The 21,578-nt window shown below is 39.8% G+C and overlaps 1 protein-coding gene across 1 annotated transcript in view; it reads right to left on the bottom strand.

The window, feature by feature from the left end:
* PLD5 (phospholipase D family member 5) overlaps nucleotides 1-19,058 on the bottom strand; it is a 71,800-nt gene extending 52,742 nt beyond the window's left edge. The window contains exons 1-3 of the mRNA XM_037391717.1: nucleotides 19,051-19,058; nucleotides 18,129-18,297; nucleotides 9,855-9,969 (exon numbers count right to left, since the gene is read on the bottom strand). Of these exons, the coding sequence (XP_037247614.1) occupies nucleotides 9,855-9,969; nucleotides 18,129-18,297; nucleotides 19,051-19,058 (292 nt within the window). The remainder of the gene's footprint in view (nucleotides 1-9,854; nucleotides 9,970-18,128; nucleotides 18,298-19,050) is intronic.
* Between the last annotated feature and the right edge of the window lie 2,520 nt (nucleotides 19,059-21,578).

Here is a 21,578-nt window from a genome sequence, read left to right as displayed (position 1 = left end):
AAACCAGCTACTGCCACACAAGAAGAATCCATTCCAGCATGTAAACTATCAAGCAAGAATTGGAGATGATCCCTGTGCTACGAAGCTGCCGCATTGGACCTAACTAGTTACTACCAGACAAAAGCAATTTGGCTGTTCACAAGATGGTTGGATTACCAACACTCATAGTTGTGCTGGAGCTTATGAAATATAAAAGTGCCCGTTTCTGCCAAATCCATGAATATACACACATTAATAACAGACTCATGAGCAAGGACATTTGCAAACTGAAATTATGTACTAAAATACTGATCAATCTACCATAAAGGCCTTTTCAATTACAAATTTCAAGGCAGAAGGATTAAGTTATTGTTTCTACTAAACACCTATCATCTTAAAAGTACCTGACAATATACATAGCCTTAAGTCATCAAGGAAAAAAATAATATTATTTACCTATGGGCCTTTGAAACAATGACTACAAATACTGGAAAGCATGTGCCTGATTTTAAAATGCAAAGTACACATTATAAATGGGAGGGTACTGTCCCTGGGAACACAGCCATTCCTCTCAGAAAAAGTATTCATTTCTAAATAAAATCTACACACACAGATGCTGTAGAGCTTAGAATTAGAATTTATTGCTTGCATATCTGGCTCGGATGGGCACAGTTTTTGGCTTAAGTGAACCTTTTTCCCCCCTCTCCATCTTTGCAAAACAAGCCAGTACAACCCAAGGTCCTGGTTGCCTTCAGAATTTAAATTATAGTGAGGATTTTTTGTCTCTATTGGTTGCAGATGCGGCAGCCTCATACTGCTAATTATCTCATGCTAGAGAACTCGGTAAGGCAGGCCACGCTTAAATGTTCTTAAAGTTGGTGAGCTTCATCTACATAAGAGAAAATAAGCTGTTTCACATTGTGATTGATTACGATGCCTAATTTTAGTATATTTGTATGTCCAGTGCAAGTTTTATTTCCAGATTAGCCGTCTAGTTTCCTACAGAACCTATAATAAAAACTAGACTATCAGCAGCTTTTTTTTTTTTCTTTTTTCTAAGCTAAAGGACATCTGAACTAGGTAGCAGGCAATGCCTAAATGTTTACACCAGGTATGTTTTCTACTCCAGCCACTCATTTGGAATTGCACAGAAGGACTGATTCTCCAATAAAATTTCAAAATCCTGTCCTACAGTTGGAAGCTTAAAATAATTCTTTCACAAATAAGGGCAAAATATTTCTTTCAAAATATATCTAGGGACAGTAGAAGAAGCAGAAGCAGAGCAGGGACTGGAAGCCAGGTTTCTTCCATCCCAAATGAATGTGTGACTACCAGAGTCATCTTTAAATGCAGATGGAGATTAGATTTTCTGCACACTGTTAGAGCTCGAATAGGAGGGACCGAAGAAGTGCCACTACAGAATACCCTCTGCACTTCCCAATTCTTTGTGATTGCAAACACTGGTTTACCAAGTTTAAGATTTTCAATACTAGCTTGAACAATTTGCTTTCTGTCAGGTGCCTGGTAAGGTAGACAGCTCTTCTTTACAGTTAACAATTTAGAAACCTTCAGACAGAGCGGGATTTTTAACCTGATCTTCTGCAGCTCAGGCAGATGTTCTGTGTCAAAGACATTCCGTGTACCTATACGGGTGTTTAAGATGTAACAAAAAAGCCACCCACCTGCTCCTCTCAGCCACGATTCATAGGGTGGAGATGGCTTACCTTATACTGCAGCATCTAACTCCCCAGCTGAAACAAGTGAGAAACATGGCACATGTCTTCTCACTCAATTTGGGCATAAACCCAAAGCTGAACGCTTCCTTGCTATCAAGACATTAGCGGATGTGTGCACACGTAGTAACATAAACTGAGGTAAAAGAGTTTAGGTGCCTAAGCAGAAATATGCTTACCCCAAACCAGCCAAGCACGAGTTCCTGCCTGTTAGTGTTGCCCAGATGTTAGGTAGATACTCAAATGCTTGAATCTCTGATGCAAAACTGGCACCTGCATCTTTCTTTCAAGATGGGATGTGACTAGTTTTGGAAATTCTGCTTGGCATTTCTCATTATGCAGAACCCTGTCAAAGTTATTATGCAGTTCTAAGATGTAGAGATCATAATGAGGTCTTTCATCTTGGCACTGGCTTTAAGATTGCTTGTCACCGGCTGAAAGCCATTAAGAAAATACCAGGAAACACTCTCCAGCAGTAACTAATAAAATCTAAATCAAATCACGGATCTACTCTGCTGTGGGTACCCAAGGAATATAAAATAATAATAAAAAAGGAACAAGGTCTGATTCATATTAAATCAAAATTTAGAAATGAATTTTAAATCAGGTGTCAAAAGCCTCACCAGTACAATTTTCATTAGCTGCCTTTTGAACACTGTCATATTTTAAGGTAAGGCTTAGGCAGAGTTTTAGAAAAATATCAACACTTAAAATCTGAAAGGAATGGAAGAAGGGATTTCTCCTCCTCCATTCACATCCACCTTTGTTTAATTCTCTGAAACTCAGATCCAAACTACTTGCTTCCTTCAAGAAGACTCTCACCCCTTTGTCTACTGGTCCTCACAAAGGATTCTGCTTACTTGTTCCTGAAAAATCATAGGGGAAAATTAGTCTATTTTTGGTAGTGCTGAATTTTAGAAGAGCAGGAACTTATCCTATCTTCAACACCCTTCCCTCTCACGGGGTCATGCAGAATCCAGCCTAGGAAAGGCTGATGAAGCAAACAATGGAGCAACAAATCCATGTAATGCCTTACATAAAATGATCAACTGAACTTCAGCTATCAAGAGCACTCCTTGCACTCCTATGGAGCATGCATCAGAAGATGTTATTTGTGCGGTTCATTGTACAAAAACTGGCCATCTGGAGAGGCACAAATCTCTTCAAGACCCACCTTTGGGATTCCAGCTTCCCACTGTATAAATGGAGTCTATTTTCTTCTTAGTCTTTGCAGTGTTTTTACTTCAATTCTTGACATTATCTTCACATGAAGAGGAATTAAAGGCCTACTTTCAATCATAGAAAAGCCCATTAGAAGCACCCTCAGAAGGTCATCTGGCCGAATCTTTAGTGGGAAAGGGAGCCTCTATGAAATTATCTAGCACCCTGTGCAGTCACATCTTGAACACCTCCAGCGACAGGGACTCTACCACATCCCTGGGAGGTTGTGCCAGTCCATGATTATTCTTACTGGAAAAAAATTATTTCTTTCTTATGTTGAGATGAAAGCACTAAACACGTAAGTTTATGTTCTCCTTCCAAATCATTATGAAACTATTAAAACCAGCTTTGAAACCAATCTAGACCTTCCCCATACACCAGAGATAAATACTCACGAGGCCACTCCTCTCAGCGTCTCATTTACTTTCTTGTTAGAATTACCAGTGAGAGCTCTTTCATAATCTGCTCACAGCCCACTGTCCCCATATTTGGAACATTTTCTCTAATACTGAACCTCAATATTCTGGGCTGAATGTAAATCAGTATCATCGTGGTTTACCCTTCCAATGGCTTTCACAAAACCCCAGGTTGCCCACAACACAAAAGTCTTTTAGGCCCAGAGAAATTTAACCTTGTTCTCTCTTACTCCTATAGCTTTATCTTTTTCACAGAAAACGGCGGTTTCTCCCAAATGGTGAACTCCACATCCCTAGGGTTTAGGTTTTGCAGTACACAAATTGTCTAAGTTAAAAAAAAAAAGTGCTTAACTTACAGCTTGTTTGATAAGAAGACATTGGACTGATGTTCCCAGGTGATTTCCACTTTTTCTATGGCATAACACAAGATTTTCAGTTCTTCTATAATATGTTAAAAATATGACATCATCTTCCCTCTCCTCCACATTTAGATGGGGAAAGGGAACATGACTGTGGCCAAAGGTAAGAACAACTCATGTGCCACAAGCATCACAGCTCTGAAACTATGCAGCAACTTACGTGTACCAGCCAACAGCAGCAGAGAGAATATGGGACTTAACACCTTTCAACTGATATATAAATTATATTTACTGTTGCTGTCCATCATACAATACTGTCATTAAAACAGAAGTACAGGAAAACCCCAAACCACTAAAATTCCCTAGGCATTACACGAATCCTGAGCTTTCTGGTGCCATGGCAGATGAAGCCTATCTAAACCAGGTTCCAGTGGTCGGTCCTACCTCCCTTGCCAACCCCAGCTTCATTCTATCTCTGTGTTGTACTCACCATTTATGTCTGTGAAACCACACACTGAGTAATTCAGAAATCTAATGCAAACTACACCAAAGCCAGCGGGAAAAAAAACCAAACTCAAAACCCCCCAGTCTGTAACCAAATCAGCCCCCTGAACTGTTTTACCACATCATCGCTGGTGCAAGGAAGGAGGCAGGGACGGCAAAGGAGAGGCTGAGATCATGCAGCTGCCCAGATACAATCTGATGTAATTTGTCATGGAAAGGTATCTGCTACCAGTTGCAAACTCAAGTGTACAAATAAAAGCACAAAAAGCTGCTAGAGGTCCGCTTCCTACTCATTTCTCTGTCTCCCTGCAATAATATAACTTCTTAGTTTCTCTGGTTTGGTTGTGTCAAGTTAAGAGAGAGTGTAAATCCTGGGCAAATGTGCCCAGACTGCTCAGTGAGGAACGGCTGCACCTGTGATATAGTGATTAGATCCTGCCCTAGCACAACGACTTTATCATATTTTCCGGTTTCATTACTAACATTCATTAGCTATTCGTTGAGCTAGCTGATTTATTTCGTAAAAAAATCACATTATGACACAGACAGACTCCTCTTTTCATATCTACTTCAGCCAGCATTGACAAAACAAAAAGCCTTCCTCGCAAATAAATGAAAAATGATTCATGAAAAGGCAGTATTGGGGGAAAAAAGCGAGTAGAAAAGGCACAAAGCAATGCCATTTGAAGAAAGGGAAATCCATTGGCATGACAGCATTAACACTGTCAGCTAAAATAAAATCATAATTAGTAAGGGATTTAGATTCTGTACACGTAAGAAATGATACAACAATCTGCTAATTGGAGACAATGCTATTCAAACGTTACTGAGGAACAAAGGCTGGTACATAATTATGTGCAAGGAGTGGGAGGGTTCTAAGAAGTGTTTCAATCTAGTAGACTGAACCACAGCTGAGAAAAGGCTAAAACAATAGCCTTGAAAACAAGCATTAATAAGCTACTGTCACAGCACAGTGAGGATAAAGAAGAACATGTTTGTTGACACAGTGAGCCACATTTTGCCTACAGGCAGACCTTTCACAAGAGAGTCATATACATATATGCATAGTTTTTGTATACACGTGTGATAGCAAAATACAGCTGTACCATTAACTACAGAGAAGCAAGACTTCACAGCCTAGGACCATGTATTATAAAAGGTCCTACAAAAATAAAATCACTGTTTACAGCCTGTTTAGTAATAATTTTGACAATGTGCTGGGACAACTTACATGTAGTTGATACTCCTATACATTTTTTAATTACAACTACAGAAAACAAATGGTCAGACCTGGTTTCTGGTACCTGTGCTGCCATTAATAATTGCTAGTTTCCCCTTGGAAACAGAAGCAGCAAGCGACCTCATCTAACAGCGATGTTGTAAAAAGTAATTAATTAATACTGTATTTGTGGAGCACTCACAAACCACAGTGAGAAGCGGCAGGGAAAAGCCTATGAAGAAATTAATCATTCTGCATTCAGTGCAGGATCTGGCAGATGTGCAATAAAGAAAGCCTGGAGACATACATTAAATATGAAGACAAAAAAAGGGTTCTAGCCACTACCAGCAGAAATAATATCTCCTGAATGAGCATCATCCGCCTTAGGCATTAAATGTTTGATGTATTCTCATTCAATTCAAGGGGAAAAGTTCTGATTAATGTGGTAAGATTATAGCAAGTACCAGCCAGGTATTCTATGCAAAATATAGAAGCTGATAATGTAATTAAAGTCTATAATAAATATACATTCTGGGACTGGTATTTCCTCATTTCTGCATGCTTCATCTTGCAACTAAATAACACTCCCACAGTGCAGCAATTATTAGCAAATGTACATTATCTCAGCACTTGGAGGCTCCTGCCACCACAGCTGTAGATGTGCCATGTGTTAGCGCAGTAAATCAGCCCATGTTTCCGCTGCAGCTGCTAAACTGCTTCTGTAACCAAGCTACCCTGTTTTACAGCTAGCCCAAGTGAGTCAGGGTAGCAAAGACATGACAAAAAAAGGCCTAGCAGTGGTGAAAGCCTGCAGGTTCACAGCTAGCGCAGGTATCTGTACAAGCAACGCAGTTGTAAATCACTGATTTTATTTTACTGTACATCAGTTCAGTCCTGCTCTCCTGTCCACATAAGTTATGCTTTATCTTACCCCATCGGCTCAAATCTGAAGTCATTTCAACTTTCTCCTCTGTTAATCAGCAGGGACGGCTGCTGGAGAGGAAGGATGTGTAAGGAGTTCTCTAGGATGCACCCCTGGGTTGGAAAAGGTCTATCAAAGCTGCTTTCTACAGTACTTCAGAAATGGGGAGAAGAGGCAAGGGGGATCCATGCATGCCTGTCTAGAAAAATGGAAGATGTGCTAGAATAATCTGGCTGGCAGAAATAGTCTCAACATCTGTGCTGAGATGCAGCAGTGCTGTATTCCTAGTACCAAACCAACCCACTGCATGAGACAATATGGATGACCAAGTATAGTTCTTCAAGCAACCGCATATAAATCCATACCACCGTGTCCAGAACAAGACTTTTACCTGGGCTACTGAAGTCAGAAAGGGCACGCTGCCTGAAGGTGCAGCATGCGGTAGGTGACCATGGGCTGAGGAACGGCAGCATCCCTACGGGTTCCTGCGCAGCGTATCAACGGGTCCATCCTGGGGCTGACCCCCAAGTTATCCCTCATCCAGGCCCCAGGAGCCAGCCCCCACAGCACAGGGGCACAGCTCCAGGGTTCTGATCACCCAGTCTGCTCAAAAGAAAGGCAAGGTTCTTCCACCTTCTCCATGCAATAGCAGCTGTCTCTCATGGACAGCCTACCACCCAAGGTTGCATACAACCTGCCTCAGAAAGATGAGGCTAGCCTAAGCTTACCTAGCAAGGTGAAGGCAGGCTCAGGAATGCATGAAACTCCTAGAGACCCACAGGCTATGTACGTGCCTTCTCTCCATGCTACTGCCCATGGCCTAGGCTCCAAGCATATTCACTGTTTAGGAGCAGTCAGCTCGGTTTACTAGCTGGTGAACCACCGAGTAGTGCTTGGACTCTCTGCCTGATTCAGACACCACAAGTAGGAGTCTGGGTCTGTTCAGCCAAATGCATTCTGGTTCTCCATCCTGAGAAGCTTCAAAGGTAGCTGAGGTATCGATGTACTCACTGCCTTCTTTCCCGCAAGAGGGACATTTCTATTAAAAAAGGTGCATGGCATACTTTCTAAGGCAAATCTGAGCAGTTGCAGGGGAAAAAAAATACATTAGTTATCTTCATGAATATGCGTGTCCAAATGATGATGCACAGTTCCCTTTCAAGGGTCAACCTAACTGATTTCTGAGGATGCAGGTGGCCAATGCCTCATGAGCAAAGAGATAAATAATTTTAGTAGACAGATCTTCCAGGATAGCATAGCAAAGCTGAATATGTTTGTCCTCAGCTAAGATAATGGTAGTACATAACAGTGTTTTTGCTTTCTCCAGCAGACATGAAAAAGGCTTATATAGATACATCTTCCATTTACTGTATTTATTAGTATTATTGAACTAATAGAAATTGGGGTAGATTTTTTTTTTTTAAGCCAGCTCACCAGTTAGCTTCTATTTGACACCAGCAGGACATAGCATGAATCTGTTGTTCACACAAGATCTGCTCATTTCAAAATGAAATCCAGATAACTAAATCTGACTGAATGTTAAAACTAACCTATCTCTTTGCAGGAATGCAGAACCAACTGAAGATATGCCTAGCTTTCCCAAAGATAAAAACCAAACGACAAACCTAAGTGCAGGTGAAAGTCTTGCAACAGAGCTGGCAATCACCATGCCGTAATCGAGACATTCTAACAAAAATATCAGAATTTGTAGAATTAACCAAATGAAAACATGAAATAAGAAAAACCCCACAGCTCAGAGTGATAAAATCAAGAAGTTATAATACTGATAGTTGAAAAAGGCTAGCAGTACACAACGTTATCTACAATTACAGGGTTCAAAGACGATGACAGCAAAACTCACAATTACTACATACAAGCAACTTTCTCCAATCCTTTGTAGCGCAGAGCACTCAAATATATTCATTACTTCATTTGAACACTCTAAAATTTCCTGTCTTAAAAGTCTGAACAAGGCATAAGGTTAACTAAAGCTAGTAAAACTGTAAAGGCCAATGTTCTGTTTCCTTGTTCAAAAAGCTCCGAGGTCAGATTGATTCCCACATACACTGAAGAGTTCATGACAAACATGGCTCCCTTTTCCAGCTAAAGTTTTTGCTGACCTTTTCTTGAAAAATGATAGGTTTTCATACTGGGTATTCTCAATAAACGATAGCTAAAATATAAAAATAAAAAATTGCCAGGTACATCAATATTAATGTACAGGTCCTGCCTCTCCCGTCTTCTGACTCATGGGAGTTTGGGACATTAGAATCACAGGGAAAAGAAATCACTTTTTCAAAGGCAGTTTCACTGACGTTGATATTAAAATACCTATTTCTTTTTCAACACCTGAGAACAAGGTAATTCCTCACTTCACAGGTGTCTGACAAAGCTGATGCACTCTTGCTGGTTATCAAAGGATTTGTACCGCTTTTGGTTACATACCAGAAACAGCCAAAGCCCTGGAACAGGCAGTGTTGTGAAACGACAAGTGTCTGTAGTTAGCACATTTAAATATAATTAACAGATGACCTCTTTAAGGGACTAGTTCTTCCATCAGTAATGTTCTTTTACTTGCCTGGTGAGGAGATGACAAGGAATTTAAACAAACAAAGACTGACTATTGTTGGAAAAGAGTTGTTTTGTTTTTTTTCCATACCACAGACAGGCATGCTGTGTTAGGGTGCTGCTACACAAAGTGACTGCTTTCCTTCATTCATTTTTTAGAACTCCCTTTGCGCTCCATATAGTAATTTGTGTCAAAAGTGATCACCATCAAAACACATAGGTTCTTTTTGCCCTGTAAAAAACGTATCCTACCCTTAGAATCATAATTTATCAGATTTTATAGATAATTAACATATTATTATTCAGGAGAATTGTGTATAGGATGGCTAATACTCCCAAGAGAGTCTAATTTCTTCCAGCATTTCTTAAACTCTCTTTGCTATTTGTTGACGGTTTCATATAAAGCAAATTCATTGATGTAGTGTCAGTTTGTAATCCCTCTTTGAACAGAGATTTTAAGCCACAAAACAATGATTAGGAAAGCAGGGACCTAAGAAATACAGGTAGCAGAGAAAACCTTGTCAGCTGGCTAAATCTGACTGATGGTCTATTTTGTAGTGCCTCAGAATCATCAGCAACATAGACAAGTTTTTTTTATTAATTTATCTTGCTACTGCTCAAAGAGGAAACTATCTTGTCCCACAAGGTATTATAGCAGTTTCGCAGGTCATGCTGCCTTACTGTTCAAGTGGCTATAGTGAATGTAAACATTTACCTAATAGCCTTTTTAAGTGCTTGCAAACTGCAAACACCAACTCCAGTAACACAGTTTCAGATTTTTGATTGCTATGAACCAGAGAAAGCTGAAGGATTACAGGGTAACAGTGCTAAACCGATAATGGGCACCTCATACCCCAGCTGAGCCTGCATTTTAACTACAAGGAACATGACATCGCAGTCAATGGCATAACAACATAAAGACCTTGGTCTTACCCTTTGTTTTCAAGTCGTTTAATACCTTGGATTCCACGGGCAGTATATCGCTCACTAGTTTTATCTCAATATTTCGGGACGCCAGTTCAAGCAATTTTTCAAAAAGGCGCTGACCCTGGGAAGAACATTAAAGGACAGCAGAAGCTGTAAGACACAGAACTGCTCAAACGGCATATCAACAAAATAAAGACACATGTTAAATCAAAAACATATTGCACAACAGCTGAGTAAATACTTGCCTAGATATAGTTAAGTCTACCCTAAAGGGTAGCAACTCAAACAACATTTTTTTGGAGAAATACTGCTTTGAAGGCCAAACTTGCTTCCTCCTTTTCCCAGATTGTGCGATACTATTGCTAAGAGGTGACACACAGAGAATGAAGTGTCCAGATTTTTTATGCTGTATAAACATATTTAAAAATTAATTTTCTTCTAAATAATTGCATTCTGTTAAATCAGAATAAAAAGGGCAAGGAAAAGAGTTTATTACAGTTCTTCTGTATTGAATTATTTTTATGTAAGTGGTTCTAACCATAGTATAACATATTTTCAAGGGGTTGTGTGCTCATCTTTAGATGAGCTATACCAGGAAAGAAAAAAATGATCAACATGTATTTCATATGCTTCTACTTACACTGTTATAACTTCACTATTTATACCTTATTTCTAACAAAGAACAAAAAAAGGAATTGTCAGACTAAGCTAGATGCATGTTAAAACAGAAATCAAGACATTTGTTTCACATGAAAAACAACACTTCAAATCACCATGTTTCTATATCCAAGAAATAAAGAAAAAGTAGATCTCCTGATCGCGTAAGTTTTAGATTCAATAACTTCATGAAAAATGCTTAGAAGCATCTAACTACACAATGTCCAGCATAAAATATCCAGTGTATCGCCACTGTGCTGTGTTACTACAACCGCAGTTAGAGGTTATTTCCTCGCTGCCATCCTGGCTTACTCCAGCAGACACCACAGCTAGCAGCTGAACACACAAAAACTTTGGGTTTTAGACAGCTGACAAAGTGCCTGCCCTACCCACCCAGTTCACTCTTGGTTTAATACAAAGCTGGCCCCAAGGCACAGCTACAACCAAAAAGCACCAGCCATACTAACTAAAAACAGGTAGAAGCTCAAGCTTCCCACAGAACCACATCGGATAGTTTTCTGTACAGACTTACTCTAAAAATCTTAGAAAGATCTTTCTGTTCAACAAAAAACAGAGAAAGCAAAAGCATTTTGGGATGATGCAATCTGACATAGCGTGGACTAAAAAACCCTGAGGCAGCAGCCCTCCTCCCACACGTAACCCTGAAGCAGCAGCCGGTGGAAAGCCACCCTCTGCTGTCACTGCCTGCACAGGCTGACACTTCCCAGCCTTGCTGGGCCGTCAGCATTAAGCAGTCACAGAAAGTAGCCTGTCTACAGTACAGACCTGGTTTTTAACATCCACTTCTTTTGAATAGACGTGGCAAAATAAGAATACCCAGCCCCCTAAAAACTTGCTTTCTCAAAATTACAGAGCAGCCAGAGGCTGCAAAGGAAACACAGAACTACTTTTTTGTTGTTGTTGTTTAATATATTTATTTTTTAATTTTCACTTTATTTTATTTTTAATTTTAATATACTGTTTATATTTTACTTTTGTGATATCTGCCCTTCTTGCTGGCTCAAATCCACTGCACAGCTCCCCGCTCGCCCCAGGGTTCCTAGTCAAGCTAGTGCCATAACAGAAGCATCAGACAACAGCTAACTGAGCAGGAGAACAAAAATACGCTTTGCCTGAAGCTCCAAATGTTTCTGGAGGTGACAAAGCGGTTCCATATGTCAGAAATAACACCTATGATTTAACTCACACCCCCAAAAGCCCTTACTGAGTTGCTGTGCAAGTCAACGAGTGGTTTTCCCTCACATTCCTCACAATGCTAAAAGGAGCCTTAATTCTTACATCAGTGATTGTGTTGGGATTTTTTTAAGAGGGGCAGATGTTACCAGAGGTAAGAATTCATGAGATAACAGTGTGGAGGGGATAGATGCTGCAGATGGAGTTACGCAGCAGCTCCATCGTGATCCTAGGGAGCAGGCAGGCACTAACCGATATTCCCAGGTGCCATGCTCCCCCCCAGGAGGGTCTCTCCTGCCCCTGCTGCTGACTGACAGTGCTAAACTCTAACCGAATCCGGGAAAAGCAATCACTGTGCTGTTGCCTGCCCAGTTCCCAGCCCATGCCTTGCCCCGTCCCCCAGCTCTCCCAGGGGGACAGGCTCCCGATGTGCCAGAGCTCAGGCAGCCTTTGGACCCGCTTCTTCTGGGTCCACCGACTGGAGACATCAGCAGTTTTGATTTTCATTAGTTATATTTTTGCAAGAAGTAAGCAGGGAAAATCAAGGACTAAAAGGCTTGCATGACATAAATTAATGAAATATTTATATACACATGGAAACAGCTACTCAGTTTCCATGTGTTGATTTAATTTACTAGGTAGAAAGACAGACACACACTGGTTTTGCTGGTTATCTGTAAAAACTAATTTTGACTGGAAGCATAGTAGAAAGCTCTAGCATAGAAAAATAAACATGGAAAAAGCATTCATAAATTTGATGGAAAGTGATTTGCATTATCAGTAAGAATTAATGCATTAACTGTTCTGCTAAAGAAATACTTAGAAAGTTAATGTCTGAAGCTGTTAAAGTTAATTGTTTCAGGGGATGGTTCTTTATGTTTGTTTTTTCCCCATAGAAATTGTTTATGGACATTATTGCCACTTCTACCTTCCCCAGATTTTATTTGCATATGATTTACAAAAGCTTTGATAAACAAGGCTGGAATTTCTGTATTCATTTTAGCTTGGACAAAAAAGAACATGGCAGATTTCCTGAGTTTTACCTGATCTTAGTCTGCCCTGATGTGCCCAACACAGCATCCTTGATGGACCACCTGGCTGTCTCCCACAGGCCATGCTGCCAGCTGAACGGCCCATCCTACGGGTGAATAGATCACTTGCAGTGCAGCCCTGCATCCCAATGAAGACATCTCCTCTGAAAATACATCTAATCAGGGACACCACAAGCTATGCATTTATAATATCCTTTTTTATCCAATTATGTTTATAAACGGTAAAACCTCAAATTGAGAAAACACTTAAAGCATCTCTAAGTAGTGATGGTTAAGACTAGGAGTGCACTCACCACAAGTATGCGTGTTCATACAGGTATACCAAAACCCACTACCCGGTGCCCGAATTGGAAAGAATTCCTTCCCTCTAATCTCTCGTGTCATCGTCTTTCAGCAGGCATTCGTACGCTTACCAAGGCTTAAGCTAGATACTCTAAAAAACTATGAAAAATCCACAACTTGCTTTTAAAAATCTGTATGCACTATAGTAAAGTAGGGTAGTAGAAATTCTTCCTTCATTGTTGAAGAACCTGGCCTTCTTCCCTATTAGTATTAATTTTAATATTAAAATTTCAGTTTCTATACTTTCTGACATGTTTACTTGCAATTTTATACTGTTCTGTTCTACGAAAAGGAAAAAACAGACAGGACAGAAGGTCTGAAGAGTTTTGCCACTGCTGTCATCACATCTGAAATGCTTCTGCTGAATACAAACCCTCCTGCTGTCATTCAGACCACAATCCCTTTGTGAGACACCACCAGGCTGCTGCGCAGCTACGTGACAGCCATAGGAATAACTCCCAGACACCCAGCTTGTGAGGCCTGAGAAACAGCACAGCCAAGTGCTGTGAAACCGCAGCCTGCTGCCTTATACCAGGCCTGCATTTCATCAACCGATACCACCAGCAACCTGCCTCGCCTGATAAAACAGCGTCTTGCATTTTTCACTGGGCTGTTTCGAAAAACCTACTGAAATAAGACAACGTAGGATGTAAAAAAGTATTTATCACATCAACAAATGACATTCCGATGGTAGTTTTAAACTGCCAGATACCTGAAACATCAATCCCAACTGTACCTGCCGTAGCCACCTGGTGATTTTTTGGTTTTTTTTTTAAAAAAGAAAGTTATCATTAACAAAAGGCCCTGAAATAGCTTCCAAAGCAATTTCTTAGAAGTCACTAAGTAGGCTGATTCTAGCCTGGCTGATTTCCCTTGCCTGCTGTTGTCTTTATCAGCATGCATTTCTCATTAAAAATTAAATAGGGCAGATACGAACATAAAAATGCTGTATTTATTAAAGTACTCTAAAACTGAATTATTGTGCTCTTCAGTAACTTAGATTCCTACAGTTTAGACAATGCTTAGCTTTTTCTTTCCACAGAAATAAAAGTAGTTACTTCTAGAATTTTCTTCTGGATTTATCCTGTATAGTTCTACTAATATTTTTTTTAATTTGTATTATGATCAAGCCTCTGGGTGCATCTATAAAACATCACTAAAAATCATAGCACAGTGGCAGAAATCAATAGAGCAAATAAATCAAGAAATCCTAACTTTGACTTCTGATGTTTACCACAGAGCAGAGAAGCTCAAATGCTCTCCTCAAATTCCTCTAGCAAAACAGATAATGAAAAGGCAGACAATGTGGTTTCCTTTTAAAAACTCCCTTTTTTTTTAATTTCTTTTATATGCCTTAGTCTGTACTAGCTGCACCTAGGAGACGTCATCACCTGGAAAGGAGAAATGCTTGTGTACAGGTGAGCTTACACAAAAGAAAACACACTGCAATCTCTACACCTGATGGTAGCTGATTTCTGCTGGGAGCTGTTAGGCTTGGAGATGTGCTTTTCTTTGTAATTATTGGTGTTGTTTAATTACTGTCAAGGATGGGTACTTAAGCTCTGGCACTAACATTTGTTCTACCAAAGGAATCACTTAAGATCTTTGGGCAATGCATGTCTGAGTGACACATGAGTTGTCAGGTTCGTTAGGAAGCTGGACAGCCGGCTTGCAGGTCACCATCAGATGGAGTGGGAGACTTCTCCCATCAAGCCATTTGGGAGCTGCACAATAAGCAGGTAAACTGAGATAAAGTCAGAACCATCTTCTTTTTTTATGTGATCATTGTAACAATCAGATGCAGATCTACCCTTCAATCACCTTATTGTCATCCAAATAGCCATCCAGGGAGAACTGTGCCATGATTATGGCAATATCAATAAACCATAATGTCATGACATCTTATTTGTGAAACATGAAATGAAATTCATGAGGAAGGACTTGCTGGAACTATAAAAGGTCACTCTAAATGAAAGTTTCTAAACATGAGATGAGCCAGAGGAAATGAATTATGAAAACCACGGAACTGGCACGATCTTATGTTCATCTCTCTCTTCACTGGAAATGAATCACAAGCTATCCTCAAAAATTGTGTTTCCATTGTCCTCTGATATCTCTAAACATCAGACTGCCACAGGAGTCGTCACATGTTCACATTCAGAAAAAACCGCAAAGCCTCTATATGACAACCACCCTGCTATCTTGGAAATGCATGCATGAAGATGACAACCCAGTGTCGCCAAAACACAGTTTTATTCTGAATGAGAAAAGCTGGAGGAAGCCTACTCAGTATTTTGCCAAATGCATATTTGTTTACGTGATGGCTTAAGCTGTAGAAGCACATCAGATGCACTGCAGCACCACGAGCGTTTGGAGACTCCCAGTTTAGCAGGAGTGATGAACTCAGATGGCTGAGCACAGCAGTTGTGACCTGGAGAGCTCAGGCAGCAACGACTGCTTATTTAGATTTATAACAACAAACCGCTGACAGGCAGCTGTCAAGGACACTAGGTACCATACTCGCAAACAAAAATGAAGAAAAATAAAGCAGAAAGTTCTGCAATTTTTTATATATATATATATACACACACACACACACACATATGTATATGTGTACATAAAATTGCTGAATTTCCTGCTGTATTTTTCTTCAATATGTATATTGGACATACATGTGGGTATATATGTGCATGCATGTGTGCCTAAAAGTACACAAACACATATACAGAGAATGCAGCTAATCCTTGTAACTAATTAAGAGCAAGCAATCTAGCCTACTCAGCTTTTCTCCTTCAAAAATCCATGTCTGCTGAAGTGTTCCTGTAGAGAGCCTTGCTTTGCAATATGCCTCGCATGTTCATAAAATGGAAATTGCTAGTTATACGGCAGGACACAGGTCCGTATGGAAAATGGATATGTCCTTAGTTTCTCATAAAACAAGAATTGTTCAAGGAATGACTAGGACTTACTAAGCACCGTGCTACCTGGAAGTTTTGCAACTCATCCCCTTCCATTTCGTAACGCTTCTGCTATTTTGGGGCAAATTTCCCTGAACTCAAATTGTAGACTTGAGGACATTCAACTTCTACTTTAGAAAATCACCAGATTACAAGGATTGAAGCTCCTCTGAAATTTGACTTTCATTTTACAGGTGGAGAAAGCAGATGTAACGATTCAAGTTTTTCCCTTTCCCTTTCACATGCTGAGCTTTGTATACGTTCTCTGGGACAGCGATTTGCTAAGAATCGCTGCCTCTTGGCAATTTCTTTAGCAATGAGACTGGCCAATAACAGTATCGTGGTTTAGCATGAATAGACAAGCCTGACAGAAAGATCTATCAGCTGTTCAAGCCCACACTGCAGTGCAAATGAGGAAATGACTGGAATATTAATTGCCTTTAAATAGAAGTAATTACTCACTTTTGTAAGACTACTAGCAGGCAGAAACAGATAACTAGAATAGAATATTATGAAAAACGTTTCATTTTTCTGGCTTTAACAGTCCATTTGAGGATGAAAGAGCAAATCCACTTACATGTCTCTTCTTCCTTTTCCTTCTCTGACATTTGGCAATACCTGAGTTTTTACTTTGCATAAGAATGTGGAGCAATGAATGGATTTGACGCTTAACTACTCAAATCCCAACTTCCAGTTTGCTATTTTTGTCCTCTGTTTGGGCTTTGTTAGGCTCTGCTGGTTTTGAGGAAAATGACATGTTGATTTTTTTTTTTTTCCCCAGACAAAACACCTTTAAAAGATTCATGCACATGCCAATTCATGCACATCCTAAAAACATCTAAGGCACTATACCTTTGAATTCCTCTGCTTGAATGACAGTACATGGGTTTGAGGTTTCTTAGATGATAAATTTAAATAAAGCTTAGCTGCATAATTACATTGTGAAAAATCTCAATATTTTGATACTTAATAAATGCATTCACAAACTACATTCCAGTATTTGTAAGCGTGCTAAAAGGAAGGCTTTACACTGCATTTTCCATTTGGCTGCGCACCTCAGATTCTCCCTCTTTTAAACGGACATGCGGCAAATTTATTCTGAAAAGTTAATATATGCCATTCAACTAGGCTACAGCCTCTTTCAAAAGAAGAGAACCCAGTTCATACTTGAAGACACAGGCTATTTGCAGTACTACCTTTGTTGCTCGGAATACCCGTCTTTGCCTATCATTTACCAAAAGGCATTTTTTTTTACTGCACAGCATCAACAGAACTAGAGAGGAAAGTGAAATGTTCATGGAATAGTATAATAGATTCCTTACAGTTACCTGGCTGTCATTTCTAAACCCATTTCATGTTAGCTGAGTGGCTGCTTTCAGCAAAGAATCCGTTTGGTGCAAAAGAGGAGATACTGTCAGCCTATCGATTCTTTGATACCTTAGTTTCACAAGCGATACTAAGTGGAAACCTGCCTTTACCATATTTCTAAGATGACTGCTCTCAAGATGGAAGCGTTTGTTGGCACAGCATTATTGTAACGCATGTCTACCTCTTTTGCTATGATTTATGATTTTTCCTATTGCTCTTAATTGCAGAAGTCTTGAATATGGCTCCCTCCCAAGATTCATCTTGAAAAGGTATGATAAATCATCTGATACTACATCGTTCTTTGTAAGAGCGATTCTGTCCATCTATTTGGCTGCAGACTTAATCCACATGCTTGCTCTTTTACTTCATCAGTTGCACCAAACAGAAAATAGGTGTATAGAATTCTGGATCGCCCCAAATTATGGATGTGTTAATACAGGTACAATTTTGCAGGTTTCTTAAGATTACCCAATGAAATCCTTTCCTAAGATGGAAGTGATATGAATAGGTGTTCAATGTGTTATCTAGTCCAAGTGTTCCACCACTCCCAGAAAGCTACTGTGTTAGCAGGAAAATCCCCATAAGAAAATGGTTTTTTGGACTACCCAGAGAGGTCTGCTACAGGGAAGGGCTGTAGGTCTAAAAAATTCATCGTGAAACAAGAAGAACAGATTGTTAAAGTCCCACCCTTTTGTTAGGCTAGAACATACCTGGCATGCTGATGGATGACTGTGATTGAGGTCCCACTGGGAAGATACTATGTCAACAGACTTTTCAGCCATATTAAGCAAATTCATCCAGCCTTGGAAAAGAGACAAATGGGATGGTGCACTGTCTGAATAGTTGATCCCTTCAGGAATATTTTCCACAAGAGCAACCCTGAGAATAGATAAGGAAAAAATAACCACTTAACAAAAGCACTTTTCTTTATTCAAGAGTTCCAAATTGTAAAGAATGTCAGGTTTTGGAGCTGTGGTTCAACATCTGCTCCCAGAGGCTCTCAGCAGTGTGCCACCCCGCAACTCGCTCGGAGGTTGCTGACTGTCATGCTCTGCACTTCCCAAAACAATAAAATGTGGAAATGACCTCCTGTTAATGCAGCAAAGCCAATTAAGCTTTTGAAGCTCTGCAAAATTAGCTTAAACATGGAAAAGCTTGCTTTGTGTTACACAATAGGTGGGAAACAGTCCTTAAGGTGAGGATGGGAGGAATGAAATGATCTTTTCTTGCTTTGCCACTCTCATCTTGGCATTTAATTTCTTTTTCTCTCTAAGCAATGTGCCAAGACACACACTCCTTGGCATTCCCTTAGGCCTGCTTTTACAGCTGACGTTTTAATACATCACAGTCTCTAGATATGAATCCTCCCTTTCCAACTGCTCTAAGCTACCTGTTTTTTCTATTTTTGTTTACCTGTGTAAGGCTGTAACTGGGATCCAGTGGTTAAGAAAGAAGAACTGCGCCCTTTTAATTTCTTGTTCTTTTTGGAAGGCTCCTTGATCTTATTGTCCGTTTTATACAAAATGCATGCATTGCATACATTCACGAGAAGCTAAAACACCATTGCAGTAAGCTGACAGTTCAAAGCATGCCCCTCTGCTTCAGGGCAATGGCACGTTTCGTTCAGCATACTGCCTCATCGCTACGTTTCCTTAAATTGCAGCAGGTAAAGCTTCTCTCTACACTCCATAGAGAAATCTTAAAAATAAACGAAAGTCAAACGAGTTACCCAATTCTGTCTATGCAAACAGATGAAATTTTCAACTTATCCAAGTGGCACTTCTATAAGTGCCCCCAACATCTGCCACTTTTACTGTGAATTGTACAAACCAGATTTAGGAAAGCTGCAGTAGGGACTTGGAGAATATTGCTTTTCATCGTATCCAAGTACCTCAAGTATTCCCAGACTGCTTCTGTACTCATTAATAGCATTAATTATCAACTCCAGCAATACGAATATATTTTGTAAACTTTTTAAAAGTAAATCATTAATACAAACCTCTAGTGTAAATGGGAATTGTATACTTTTTGACTGTTGGAAAAACAGATTAGTGCAGTATCTTCTATTAACTCAGTTAATCCTACAGGGTCACATGGAAACTTTTACAGCTATTTCAGAATATGACATTCGTGAAATTAACCCATTAAAACCCTGAAGATTAGAACTCTAACAGTGTAAAGAAAACCCAGCAAGAATAGTGATAAAGTAAACCTGTGGTGACCATCACTTTTTTACTCTCCTAGCCTGGCAAAAAAATCCCCCCCGACACTAGAACAGGCACAGCTCCTCCTTTAAACTTTCAAGTATGTTCTCTTATTCCCTAAAATCTGTCAAGCAACATACATGTCACTAAGCTACAATTGCTGATAACATTCTCCACAACAAACTTTGAACACTATTGTATTGACTAATAATAAACTTAACTGCATTACAGTAACAGCTATAACACCAGTAAATTAACTTTAAAAAGTTAAAAACACAACTTGATTTCTAATCTCTTCAAAGTATATTGTATTCTAAAACATTCTACCTACCTTGTTTACAAACTTTTAAAAGTAAGTAGTGCCCTAAAAATTTGGTGCCCTTATAAGTCTATTAGCAATGCCACACTTTTAAAAAGAAACTACTAACACTCAAGGTTTTAGGCTTACTTCTGCTGCATCTAATCCTGTTACAGAACTTAATAAAACTTTTGTTAGATCCCTTGAAAGCCTGGTTAGTTCTTTTTCAGTAGTTAACATTACTAATCACATTTTAGCTCTTAACACCCCCCATGTTCCCGGAGGTGTTTTTGGAGAACTGTAGGATGGTCACATTCAAAGAGCAAGAAATCAAAGCACAGATGACAAAGTGATCTCTCCAAGGACATAAAAAAAACCCGACCCAACAATCCGGTGGCAAAGATAAGAAATGAATCTATGTCTTTCTGTCCTCTTACATCTCCTACACGATCACACATAGATACAGGACAGTTATTTTGAATATTCTCCAAATACATATTTCCTATTGAATGAATACTCAAAAAATAATCTATCAAATACGGTTCCGATTTAGCTAGAATTTAAAAGTGCATAGAACTCCCTTAACACGAAAATGACCAAAATTTCTCAACATTAGAATATTGCCCAACATGCACAGCGTTTTATGGTTGAACCTACGCAAATGAACACACAGGAGCCCACAAAACAGCTGATGGGACTGAATGTGTCACAGTCCCTTCCCGTGGCTTGTAGCGGTGCTTCCCACGTGCCATACTGACTTGCTGTCTCGCTGGAAAGCATCAGCTCAACTTCCATTCTTCCGATCTCAGTCTTTGGCAAGCTGAGAGCTGCCAAACAGGTAACCCTGTCACAGTCACAGAAGGGCTGAGATGAGCTGGAGACCACGTAGCTCAACCCACCTTGTTACAACAGGGTCAACGACATTGCCCAGTCAGGTTCTGACTATCTCAAGTATCTCCAAGTCCAAGAAGCTTACCGTACTATATTTGAGATTAGGGCCCTGAGCCAGATAAACACATCCATGCTTATTTCTGATGTGTTGACTTCACGCTGTTGAGCTCCAAAGTAGGGGGAAATGTAATATCTATATGTTATAAAGCCAGATTTCAGAAGTTGCTGGAAGCTATACCTCAAAGTGTAATGCAGGAAGAGCTGCAGATGTAGGCCATTGCTCTATATATACATTTGGGTGCAGATACCATCAAGATAGGCAAAATAAGTTGGGCTTTTCCTCCTGTTCCACAGATTAAAACCATTTACTTAGTCAAAGGAAGGAGCAAGGCAAATTTGCTGGGCAATTCTCTTCCCTCTTACAAGGGCCCTTCTCAGGGACAAGGTGCATCTTGGTAAGGAAGTTTGTCCTGACTGCTGGGCTGAACTTGCCCATCACCAGGAGATCAGCTTCCAGCTTTTCAACCTGCAATACCACTCAGCAGGCTCCAGCACCAGCACTGAACAAGGAATGTGGCTACACAGCTCCTGCCATTTTATAATTGGGGTTTGGTTGTGTAATAGAAGCCAAATGCTTTCCAGTTAGCGAACCTGTTATTCAGAACAGATATTATCTATTAATATATTTCCCAGTCTTTTGTTTAACCACATACTAAGTACTACATGTTCTTTAGCAGACAAAGACATTTCATCTAGCTAGGACACTA

The sequence above is a fragment of the Falco rusticolus genome, chromosome 6 (genome assembly GCF_015220075.1).
Source record: "Falco rusticolus isolate bFalRus1 chromosome 6, bFalRus1.pri, whole genome shotgun sequence".
NCBI classification, from domain to species: Eukaryota; Metazoa; Chordata; class Aves; order Falconiformes; family Falconidae; genus Falco; species Falco rusticolus.
This window is presented reverse-complemented; position numbering and strand designations above follow the sequence as displayed.